Raw genomic sequence first — 12,299 nt, forward strand, 5'->3', positions numbered from 1 at the left:
GCACAGCAGGGCAAGTGGGTACATTTATTTCTACAAACATTTGACTGGCACTACAGCATCTTGGGGCTTTGAGCAGCAGTCTCATGCAGTCATTATAGGCCACTGTCATTTTTTGCAGGCTGCCCTTTTTATAGTGTCGCCACAAGTGGGCAGTGTACAGTGTACAATAGGCTTTAAAAGTGAGATTTTCACTGGAACAGAGCAGAAATTAAACTTATGTATGAGTGTGTTGGCTTGAGCATACAGTTTACGCCGCTGTCTAAAAATATCTCTATCATCAGATAGGTCATTAAAATGACCTAGATATTTGGTCTCTTTGCATTCTTTTAATGACATTCCAGACAGGTAGAAATCAGGAAATACCAGCTTACTGTCTTCCTTACTTCTCACAATCAGGGTTATGCTCTTCTTAGCGTTCAAAATCTTAGCGTTCAAAATCGAGGCCGTACTGTGAGCACACTTTTAGTAACTGCTGGAGACCAGCACTATATATGGACATAGAACCACCAAGTCATCTGCAAACATGAGGTGGTTAATAAATGACCATGTTTTACAGGCATTCAACTGTACAGATAAATCATCCATAAAAACATTAAAAAGGAAAGGAGATAAAATACCCCATTGGTCACATGTAATGGAGCGGAAATGGAGTTAGATATTTCTTCATAATTTCAAAATGTTTATAACAATATATTACATAAATATTTTGACATAAAAATAATGTCAATTATCTGTCAATTATGTAACACAAGAGGATTAAATGACTTAGGCCAAATCATTTCTGGAGTGACTTACGCCGGGGCTCCACCGGGCGCGTCAGCGTCGCGTCTCCGTCACCGTCAGGGAATGTTCCCTTTTTAATCAATGAAGGGTGGCTCCACTGCCCGCGTTGCGTGACATTAACGCGTGCATTAAAATTGAACCGGTGCGTTTTTTGACGCACGCGACGGAGACGCAACGCGTCCGGTGGAGCCCTGGCGTAAAGCTTACTCCAGTCCAGACTTGGATGGCCTATAGGTCACACTCTTGACATAGGCTATTATACTACAGGGGTGGGAAAGTGTGCACCTTGAGGAGGACCATAGGGCTTAGGGTGAAAAGTGGGACAGCTAGTAATGTCTCGATCAACCAGTTAAAACACTTTAATTGCCCGGAACTATTTAATCCATTACATTCATGCGCCCAGTCGATTTATAAACACGGGCGCCTTTTCCGGACGGACCGGCGGAAGTTGATGATGTGTGTGTAGCAGCTAACAATAGCCACACCACTCTAGAGTCGATCGACAACAACGGGAGACAAGAATAAATCTATTGAGACTAGCGACTGGATCGCCGTCTAACATAGGATCTTTTTTCATAAAAAGACGGGATGATTTAGATCGCGAGTTATGAACGTTTTAAGATTTTCGTTTTCATCAGCTAAACAGAGGAGGGACTTTTTCGATGACGTCTCACTCTTGCACGTCACCGAGGAGAGCCCAGGAGGCGCGCCTGGGCTATACAGCCATGCGATCTGTTCTCAATAAACTTCGTCTTTTGGACAATACTTCGTCCTGGGCGTCGGGCGTTACTAATAGAATGGACAAAGAACTTCGTCCTGGGCGTTCAGGGTTTAACAATAGGTGTTCTGGGAGGTCATGACCAAAATAATAAGCTTGCGGATACAAGCGGACAAAATGAGTTTTCTCAGACGGGTGGCTGGCTTCTCCCTTAGAAATAGGGTGAGAAGTTCAGTCACCCGAGAGATAAGAGTAGATCCACTGCTCCTTGTCTTGGAAAGGAGCCAGCTTAGGGGTTCAGGCATCTAGTACGGATGCCTCCCAAGCATCTCCCTATAGGTCCTCACTGCACATTGCACTGGGAGGAGACCTGTGGCAGACCAAGGACCAGATGGGGGGATTAGATCTATTCCCCACAGTGGCCTGGGAACACCTCAGGATTCCCCAGGAAGAAGTGGCTAATGTTGCTCAGGGAAGGGATGTCTGGAGCTCTGCTGAAACTGTTGCCCTTGCGACCCGACACCGGATAAGCGGTTGAAGATGGATGGATTGATGGATGTCGAGGGTTGCTCCAATGAATGCCATTGGGGGGGGGGGGGGGATCTTCTGGTTGTTGTGGTTTGCAATGGTTGAATCAGAAGATTAGTCGGCATTCACGTTGTGCCATTTCCTCCACTTCCTCCTTGCTGAGCTCATTACTTCTCAGCCTAAGATATATAAAACGGAATAAAAATGCCATTACTTCCCAAGTACATAATTTATACAGGTATTTGGATGTCATACAGTAGGAGAAAGGAGTATTTCAACAACTTTCAGTACATTCTGAAACACGACACACAACCTGCAGGTCCACAAGGCTATTATGGGTTTTTACTAATGTCTTAAAAAGCTGCAATGCGTAATTTCCTCAGGGTATAAACCTGAGTGGAAGACCATATTTCTACCACTATAAAGAGGGAAATCCTTGTTACTTGCACGAGCAGAGCGGCGCAAGTACTGTTTTCGGCTGCGTATGTCGGTGACTGCCTCTGCCAATCTGTGATTGTGAATTTTTGGTGGTCCGCTCGGCCAATCAGGGATTGGCTGATGACGTAACTATGTATGTTTGTGTAAAAACTGACATATGTGAATGATGTAACCAAATTGAGTTTCAAAGTTGGATGCTGATACTGTCTGTTTCTATTTACCCAGCCAAAGAAGCTTGCAATTTACATTGGGAAAGAGAACATAGGCAAGACATCCTTGCACGTTGGGTGGTCTAGAATAGACAAACTGGTGGCAGAAGGGGCCAAATTCAGCCCACAGAGTGTATATAGTTTGTAAATTAGAAGATAAGAACTACTATTGTTTTAGTTGTAATTGTAAGTCGTTGAATTGTAAATACATATTAAAGATTGAATTCAAAATACAAGACACGATTATGCAAGATGGGATTGAGGGGGCCAGTAACAATATTGGTAATCTTTTCACATGAGATTCTTGAGAAGCTGTTCTGAAAATGATCTGATAGATTTGAAAAATGAAAGTGTAGATAAGTTTAATGATATCCTCATTGGATTATAATATCAGGAATCCCTTTATTTGTAATGTAATGTAATGGAAATAGGGAATTATAATAATACAATTCATATTACTACCTTTGTTTTAGAATTACAACGCCTGTTGTAATTCTAAAAGTTAATTGATATTTTGAAATATAAGTTATTATATGTTATAAATGTTATTATCTTTTTACGTTGCTATTACTTTAGCCTATAACTATTGATTTTGTCAGTTTAATAGTGTTTTTATTTTAGAATTTAAATGGTTATAACTTACCACACTGACTTGACACTGGTATTATGCTCCAGGGCTTCAATGAGACATTCAACCCCCATCCTGGTTATGCAATTCTTTGTTAACCTTTAAGAGGAAATAATAAAGCAGAGCAGAGAGGATGTGGAGCTAGAATGACCTTCATGTCAAATCAAAATGTACGGTCTCCCCCAGTATGCAAATCACTGTGATTATGTACTCCAAAACTTACCAAAGCTCTGCCAGCGAGGTACTGTTCTTGATAACTTTGGCGAGGGCATAAGCTCCAGCACTGCCGACACCATTGTCTACCAGGCTACCATTAGACATACCAAAATCACTTCACTTGCGAAACATATATACTTGACGTGAAATATTGACAACCTAATATAAATTATTTGAATTATTAGGAATGTGAAGTTGATTGTGATTCATTGAAGTAAACTAAGTTATATTACCTAAGCCACACCAGGGTTTTGCTGTCCTCAAGAGCATTGGCTAAGGCCTCTGTTCCTGCATCGCCTATCTTATTCCCCCAAAGCCTGAAAACGAAGAGCAAGTTTAAAGTAGGACCAGAGTAAATAAAAACCAACAGAATGTGTAGGCCTCTAGCTGAGAACAGAGTTCAATTGATGGCCGCATACGCCATACCCCAAGTACTTCAGTGACTGATTGAATCTCAGTCCTTCAGCCAGCTGCTTGGCCCCCACGGCTGTTAGGTTATTATTGCCTAGTCTGAAACAATAAAAGAACTCATTTGCCATGCACTTTTTTTTATGGCGAATGGCCTTTTTATGGTGCACAGAAATTACACTGAATTGGACGTTTTCTGCATTATAAATGTATAGTGGGAAAGAAAAAACATTCACTGACCTTAGGGAAAGGAAATTCTGCTTGGTCTTCAAGAGATGAGAAAAATGCAGCGTGCAAGCATCAGTTAGACTGTTGTTAAATAGTCTAGAGAGAGACAATCAAGGATTATATATTATTAAATAGAAACAGCTATTTGCAGAGCACCGCTCACTTGAGAGGTGCTCTTATCATCATACATCATCACATTCCGTGCTCAGCCAATCAGATGAGCACATTCCGTGCTCATACAGACACATATGCTGTGCATAGGAGCGGCTAGAGCTGAAAATATATTTTGAAGAAAATATACGAGTGACAAAACATTTTTCAGCACGGGCATACTCACGCAATCTTCTGGAAGCTCTCACACTGGATGCCCTTAGCAATCAGTTTGCGAATCCCCTCATCTGATATATTATTGTTTCTGAGGCTGACAAAAAGGATAAAACAAAAAGAGGCTTAGGGTGTGGTCACACCGAACTGGAATTTTACCTATGGTGTATTCTGCCAATGCGGGTTGTTGCCATTTGCGGATTTCTGCATAAAACCTCTCTTCCCATTGAAAATAATTGGCAAAATCCGCCCTCATATAGGCAGAATTACTTGAGTTCAGTGTGGCCGCATCCTTAAGCAGATCCTCTATGTTAATGCATTTAAAGGCTATTGGAATATATGTTGAACCCTGGGCACTGCATTAATTGGTTTGCTATGAATGTATTAGTATAGTATAGTATAGTATAGTATAGTATAGTATAGTATAGTATAGTATAGTATAAGCTGATGATATGTCATACTTACTAAAGGGCCTGACAAACATGCATGCATGGAAGCAGCTGCTCCACTCCGACATCACCAACAGAGTTATAATCCAGCTGGATGCCAACAGGTTTCTTCAGATGTTGGAGTACATAGGCCAGTGCTGTACACTCCACAGGACCAATGTTACAGTATGTCAGTTTAAGGTGTTCTACTTCCAGCTTGGCCATAGCTTCTTTGGCGATCCTTCGATCCTGCAGCTCATAAATGCACTTGATGAGCCACACAAACCCGGGCATGGCATGCATGCTCTTCTTCTCCCCCTTAACGGACTGAGGGATGGATTTGAAGTGCTTCTGCATGCCTTTGCACAGGCACTTCACCACCTGTCTCACTTTCTGGTCCAGGGTGGGCCCTGGGCAGCAGCGGCACAAAAGGTTGCGTTGCCGCTGAGACAAGAGCCCGGAAACGAAGATGGCTGTTGTTTGTAGGTTGGGAGTCTCTGCTGCCATGGCTTCCCTCTCTGAAACCTCTTCCTGTTGGACAGTAGTGGAGGAGGTCATGCAAGGCTGGAAGAATGTACTGCTCAAGCTTGTCTGCTGCGTGTAATGAGGCTGGAAGAGCTTAGGGATGGTCGAACGGTCAAGAGTATCGTTTAGCACAATGTACAAAGCTGCGAAGAAGCACTGCATGGTTACATGGAGGAATTCATACCGTTTACAGCCAGGGGAGGAGGTGAGAAAGCCCATGCCGATATACTCTTCTGTTACCCCACATGTCTGCAGCTCTGTACCCGTGAAGACGTAACAGGAAGATCGTATCCCTTCGAAGGCCAACTGTCCCAGACGTAAGGCTGTGTCTAGGTAACTCTGCAAGCAACCTAGCTCCAGGCCCTTCTGCTGGGGGCTTTGATGCTGGAAGAAGTGCTGGAAGATCATAAAGTAAACATCGGTGATGGTTTGTATGCTTCCCTCTCCACAGCCAAGCAGCTCCTTGTGGCACTTTGAGACTATCCAGCAAAGGACGGGTGTATGACACAGCCCCAGTAATGCTTTATTGTTCTGCAGAGACGCCAGAACTTTGGCAGCCACAGTCGGGTCACTATGATGCTTCTTCACAAAACAGTCAATACCACTGAGGGAGAACCCTTTCATGAGGACTTCCTTGCGCAAATACCTCTTCAGGGCAGGCCCCACTGCCTCTGGGCGACTTGTCACCACTTTCCGCACTCCCTTCATGAGGGAACCCTGAATCAAGTTAAACAGCAGTACGGGAACCGGGGCACGCTGGGTGGGGCAGCAATGCCTCTGCTCATCGCAAAAGCTCTGTCTGAGCTCATCCAGGCCATCGAAGGTGAAAAGGACGAGGTGTGGGTTGTCCAAGATGAACTGGAAGAGCTGATCTTGCTCTCTATCTGGCCAGCAGCAGTGCTGAAACAACAGTTCTTGGAGGGAAAGTTCCTTGTGCTCCGAGCTCAGCCTGCGGCAGCTGAAAGCAAACAGCAGGACAAAGTCACGGAGGGCTGTCTTTCGAGCCCACAACAGGTGCAGTCTCTGAAGGAGTGTGCTTTTCCCACTGCCGGCCTCCCCGGACACCAGTACCGTGTCAGCAGCCTGGTTTGCTATGCCTGACGTGCCAACTACTATGTCTTCCAGGCCCAAAGCACCGTGGGCAGCATCGGCACAATTATGGGCAAGTTCCAACCGGCTGTCAACGTAGATATCATCCAAAGACAGGTTGCTGGCTCCTTCACAGGTGCCAAGAAATTGAGACTGGGCTGACACTGTGCAGCGAAGCTTTTTCTGGTACTGCAAGCATTCTGCGACAGACAGTACACACATGAGATAGGTTATAGTGAATGGTGGATGTTGTCGCTGTCATAAACATCATATCTCCATATTTCATCTTTTTGTTTTTGTTTTTTAAGATTTTGTTTTCCCGCCTATAATGACTTGCCCAAAAATAGGGACGCCAGATTGAAAGTGGCTCTGTGGGTTTTATGAATATTTTAACTACTGAAAAGTATTATCAAGAACTTCTAACTACACAATAGAAATGAATCAATTTGAATACAGGTTCCTTTTTCTATTCCCTGAAAATTATTAACGGTTTTCAACATACAAGGTTTCCACCCCAAAATTGACGATATGCTAGTATAGTGTAGCAGAGTCTCAATCTCAGCCGGATGATCTAAAACATCACAATGAAACTATACATTACAGAATGCTGTCTACATAATATATCTAAATTTCATCATTTTTGCCTTTGCACACGCTTGCAGGGTCATTTACTAGTCTTTACTTCCATCCATCCATCCATCTTCAACCGCGGGGGCAACAGCTCCACCAGAGTGCTCCAGACTTCCCTCTCCAGAGCAACATTTTATATATATATATATATATATATATACACACACACACACACACACACACACACACACACACACACACACACACACACACACACACACACACACACACACACACCACCACCCACCACTGCATGTTCGCCTCACGTAAAATAAGATGTTAACATAATTGTAATGCTGTAACTACTAGTATATGAAATACCTTCAGAATGTATCCATTTCTCTTGGTTCGATGGCGCTTCATGACTCTCTTTCTGTTGAAGGTACTGCAGGAGAACCTTGGCCGCACTTTCCCCTTTGGAGCTGACATGACCCAGCAGATGTCTTGCCTATTAAATTGAAAGATATTCTCAAGTCATCCTTGAACATAAACGCATTATCAATAACGTAGTTCCACAACTGTTATTTTCAACTTGTAAATGAAAACGTGAACTTGCTTTTGTTTCTAGTATTAGAATTGACACACACGATACATTTTCAACACATTTACAATCGCTCACACAGGCCCATTTTCCTAGTCCATGAGCCAGACCGGCAAAATTATAATTTGAGTGGGCAAAACCAAACCTATATTAGATTAAGTAATCAATTTGGGAAGTTTCATGGTGATAACTATTAATTACATTTTTACCAAAAATGTGTGATGAATATGAAAAGGCTACTTGTGTGGAATTGTTATCGTATATTAATTTACTTATATTGACCCTATAAATAATTGAATATAGGTATGGTTTTGCACACTCAATTCATAAATTAACGTTTTGGAGCTCTGGCTCATGGACTAAGAACCAAAAAGAACTGAACCGGTTCCCAACCGGTGAAAAGGGGCCACGGTGTCAAGTTCATGTCACCTGCTGAGAGGGCGTGTACGCTGGTAGCTGCACTTCATCGCAGTCCGTCAGGGTGAGGCTTCCTGCTTCTAGCAGCACAGCGAGAGCTCCATCGACACAGCCCCTGAGATTGTGGACCAGAGCCGGCCTGGCCATGACAAGGGTCTCAGTAGCGGTGCTATGGTGCTCTTCTACACCTGCTGTGACATCTAGATCACAACGTTCTCCCAAGGGGAGGCCGGCTGTATAATGGACCTCCTCGGGTAAGACCTGGTTTAGAGCAGTAAGGAAAAGCCTGCACGCGTCCACACCCTTGCTGTGCACGACGTCCAGCAGGTGCCTGGCGTTGGTGCACAGAGCCCTCCCTGGCACCTGCACGCTCAGATAGTCCTCCCAGACCAGCACGCCACGCGCGATCAGCACGTCCAGAACCCTCTCCAGAGCCTCCGCAGACCCGCTGCGGCACAGCGCGCTCAGCAGCTCTGCTCTCTGTCTCAACACCAGCTCCTGTGCTCTCATGCGCCATGTCTCGTCCATGTCCATCATCCTCACTACAGCTTGCTTTGAAGGAGCCTATTATGCCCTAATCCAGCAGCACCTTGCCTCACCCAAGTTTCATTATAATTTTACTTTTGAGAAAATTCACTAACAAACCGGGGGTTTAAAAAGTTAATAACAAGTTAATACCGCTGTTTTATGTTATAAATATAATTACTTTTTTAAAAAACTAAAAATCGTATCTCAACTCTGTACATGCACACAGTGTAGGGCGGCGCAGTAGCATTGTTCTCTACTTCTCTTCCTCATTCCATGAAAATCGAAAGCAGTGGTGGAAGGTTCTAAGTACATTCACTTACTGTACAATTTAGAGGTTGAGTATGTAACAGACCCACAGGGATGTTTCCACAGCATGGTCACAATGTGTTGTCCTTGAGGCTTTTATTTGAATGGTTTCCTGCCCCAAAGTCAGTCACTCCTTAGTCTTGCTTTACTAGACTGTTGCCTCTCGCAATTTTCAAATGCTTATATCATACATTCGGAGATTGTGTAATAGTTGTATGGCTACGCGAGACTAGTCACTCCTCCAATGCCTTATTTGAAGGGCTTCCTGTTCCTGCCCACAGGGACACATCAGCTGCAATTAGAATGATCAAGTTTGCTAGCTCTCAAACAGGAAGTTCTAGATTTGCCAAAAAGACGGAGCCGGGACGAAGCATAAATTATACTCACTTCCCGTTCTTATGACAGCGACTGGAGGTGTTGTTTTGAGAACAACTGCTTTGAATTACTATTATTGTTCACACACAACATAAACCAATGGATTATATATTTCAAGAGTGAGAATACAATACAAATCCTAATCATTCTTCCTCCACACTGGGAGAAAAACAGCATCTGAAAGTTTGATGGGGCACCCCCCTAGTTTGACACGCCAAATGCTATTTAAAGCATAATGAAATTTAGAACATTTTGCCATATATTGGCTGTTGATGGTATCCCAACTTTCAGCAGCTGTCAAAAATGCCCCTAGGGTGGTTGAATATAAACCAATGTGGGATATGTTAGTAGACACATTTACAAACACATTGGTGAAGACAATTCTTGGTAAGAAATGTATTCCCAGATTTAACTGGTAATACTGATAATATTCCCTGACTAAAATGTAAGATAGTGTTTTTTAATGTATTTGTATGGTCATCAGAATGAGTATGAGTAGCTTGTTTGTTATGAGCGGAGTAGAGTGGTTTCGCTTGCTGGCTGGGTGAGCTTTGTCGTCGAGTGCTGTTGAAGCGACTGTTGGCGAAGTCTGCAGTCTGAAGCATCTCTTCAATTCCTCAAGCTTCTCTTGAGCACGAGGACGACTGCTGTGTAGACTCTGTTGAGATGCTTTTTTTTCACTCCATAGGTTGCAGGTCCTCCTTCTGTTTACACGCATCAACCCGTGCCTGAAAGGTGTTCAAAACATGTTGGCAGACATCGGTGAGGTCGCTCAGACCTTTCCTCAGTGGTTCTGTAGCAGGAACTCCTCCTCGTGTCTGGATGCGAAAGTTGATCTTACACTCCGAGGGATGGGTGATGCTGTACCCACAAAACTCCACGTCTACATTCTTCATTACCAAGTATCTGAGGGAGTTCCCCAGTGTGTGGTCCTCATCATGCAGCACGATGGTCACACAGCCCTCGTCAGCACCATCTGCCTGCACCATTTCCAGGACTGGTTTCTTCTCGCCATCTACTGCCATGATTTCAACATTCAACAAATGAACTAACAACCTAAGGGTACTTACTACTCACAAACAAAGCTTCCTTGAGGTTCAAATAACCGTGCCTGTACCCATTGATCTCTGTATTTGGGCAACACAGACTTTGAACTCCATATTTGGGTATGGATGTTACTAGTCAGAATACTCTGAGACCAAGTCTGACATCATGAACTCCATATTTGGAGATGGATGACTCATGTGACCTGATCGTGATGACATGTAAAACAAATACAGACAATGGAAAAAAATTACGTTACAGAGTTAAACATCTACATAATTTTCCACTTGGTTACCAACTCTCCATCATCTAGCTGGGGACCACCTGGAACCCCCTCCCGTTGAAAACTTAAAGTTACTACTGTTAGTTGCATTGACCCAAGCTGGATCATGGGTCAGATGGGTGGGCTGCAGACACTTTAGAGATTTTCAAGTGGGTTCTAATTCAGAGAAGGCTGAGAACCCCTGCTCTAGACTCAGACTTCTTTCTTATGTCTGCACCAAAATCATCTAAGCAAAAAAAAAAGAAACATCTATAAACTCAATGCATCGTAACGAGACACGTCGTGAGCTTGTAGATCTCGGCTATTCTCACGACGAAGAGATTTGGTGTGAAGGGGTGGAAAAATACTGAGTATTTAAGGTAGGTTTTAAAGGACCACTTTCAACCTACCTTCATATAATTGGTCCTCACTAATGATAAAATACCACAATTTATTTTCTACTCAGTCTGTGTCTCATAGGAGGGCTGAGGGCAGTTCAGAAACCTGTCCACCAGTGACATCATCGATGGGGAATCCAAGCTAATAGAAACAGCAGGCTTACTATTCCTGAAAAGTTGCAATATGATAATGGAAGCCATCGTTCTCACGATAACAAATATCTAAATTAAAAAAGATCTGCATAATGATGATGTCACTGGTGGACGGGTTTCTGAACTGCCCACAGCCCTCATATGAGACACAGAATGAGTAGAAGAATATTGTGGTCTTTTACCATGAACATTAGTGAGGAGAAATTATATGAAGATAGGTTGAAAAGTGGTGAAGTGGTCCTTTAATAAGTGGAAAAGTGGTGAAGTGGTCCTTTAAGAAGTGGTTAAGGGTTCTTTATAGAACCATTAAAAACTGGTCTGAAAGGTTCTTTCCTGAACCAAAAAACAGTCTGAAGAAGTTTAGGTTTTATTTTTCTGTGTGCTCTCTCCCCGTCAACTCCCTCTAGGTCTAGATTAAGATACTCCGGTTTTATAAACGTCAGCGTCTGCCGTTACTATCACTGTGTCTAGTGTCAGTGGTTCTCAACGTGTGGTCCGTGGATCCCCCAGGGGTCCTTCGAGGGGGGTTCCAAGGAGGTCCCGGATTCATGATAGTTGGACGCCAACGAGCAGCCTAAACTGCCATTCACACTGAGCACTATAACTACAGCCAGCCAGTGGTGTTGTTGAGCAGCCTGCACCGCTCAGTTCACACAGGTGTGATTTTCTTTTAATTAAATTAAAACTGAGCATTCTACAGTGCAAGGTGGCCAAGCCAAAGGCTGCCTGCCACCTTATTGTAATTGCCCGGGTTTTTCTTCTGTTTCTTCTTTTCCTTCTGCCAAAAATAGAAGTTCAGTCAGATAACTCACAAATAGATTTAACCAATATTTATTATAGAATGAGAATACAAGTGTGCATATGATATTTTATCTTGGCGTTCGGCTCTGCTGCATTAATTAAAAACACCATCATTAAACATTAAGAGCAGGGAGATAGATATACAATAAAACCCCCCATGGGGAACATAAATAACAGAGCCCATCGGTGGTGCTGGGGTGGTGATGGGAGCAAACATCACATAACAACCATGACCATGAGCAGAAGGAAGGCAGGAAGAAGCATGCAATCTAGGAGAGCTTAAATACCCCGCCCAATTGGTCAGCTGACTGCCACATCAGCG

The 12,299-nt window shown here is 43.5% G+C and overlaps 2 protein-coding genes across 2 annotated transcripts; both read right to left on the reverse strand.

Moving 5' to 3' along the window:
• Positions 1-1,632: 1,632 nt before the first annotated feature.
• Positions 1,633-8,626, reverse strand: nod2 (nucleotide-binding oligomerization domain containing 2). Its single transcript, XM_079496096.1, has 10 exons — positions 8,123-8,626; positions 7,474-7,600; positions 4,946-6,722; positions 4,494-4,577; positions 4,169-4,252; positions 3,947-4,030; positions 3,754-3,837; positions 3,528-3,611; positions 3,320-3,403; positions 1,633-2,208 (listed from the first exon to the last, which is right to left on the reverse strand). The coding sequence occupies exons 1-10, from the start codon at positions 8,618-8,620 to the stop codon at positions 2,136-2,138; spliced, it is 2,979 nt and encodes a 992-aa protein (XP_079352222.1). The 5' UTR covers positions 8,621-8,626; the 3' UTR covers positions 1,633-2,135.
• A 1,370-nt stretch (positions 8,627-9,996) lies between these two features.
• LOC306919760 (DNA-directed RNA polymerases I and III subunit RPAC2-like) lies at positions 9,997-10,344 on the reverse strand (the record flags this gene model as incomplete). The annotated part of the gene is made up of 1 exon (XM_079496312.1): positions 9,997-10,344. One exon carries the CDS (start codon positions 10,342-10,344, stop codon positions 9,997-9,999), a length of 348 nt encoding a protein of 115 aa, XP_079352438.1.
• Between the last annotated feature and the right edge of the window lie 1,955 nt (positions 10,345-12,299).

This window comes from Electrona antarctica (genome assembly GCF_951216825.1).
Source record: "Electrona antarctica genome assembly, chromosome: 3".
In the NCBI taxonomy this organism is placed as follows: Eukaryota; Metazoa; Chordata; class Actinopteri; order Myctophiformes; family Myctophidae; genus Electrona; species Electrona antarctica.

Bases quoted from the DNA above. Each gene is read 5' to 3' on its own strand.
- nod2 (XM_079496096.1), bottom strand. From the start codon at position 8,620: ATGAGAGCACAGGAGCTGGTGTTGAGACAGAGAGCAGAGCTGCTGAGC. The intron at 4,253-4,493 runs GTGAGTATGCCC...GTCTCTCTCTAG, and splicing joins GAGAGCTTCCAGAAGATTGC to ACTATTTAACAACAGTCTAA. The intron at 2,209-3,319 runs GTAAGTTATAAC...TATATATCTTAG, and splicing joins ACCAGTGTCAAGTCAGTGTG to GCTGAGAAGTAATGAGCTCA.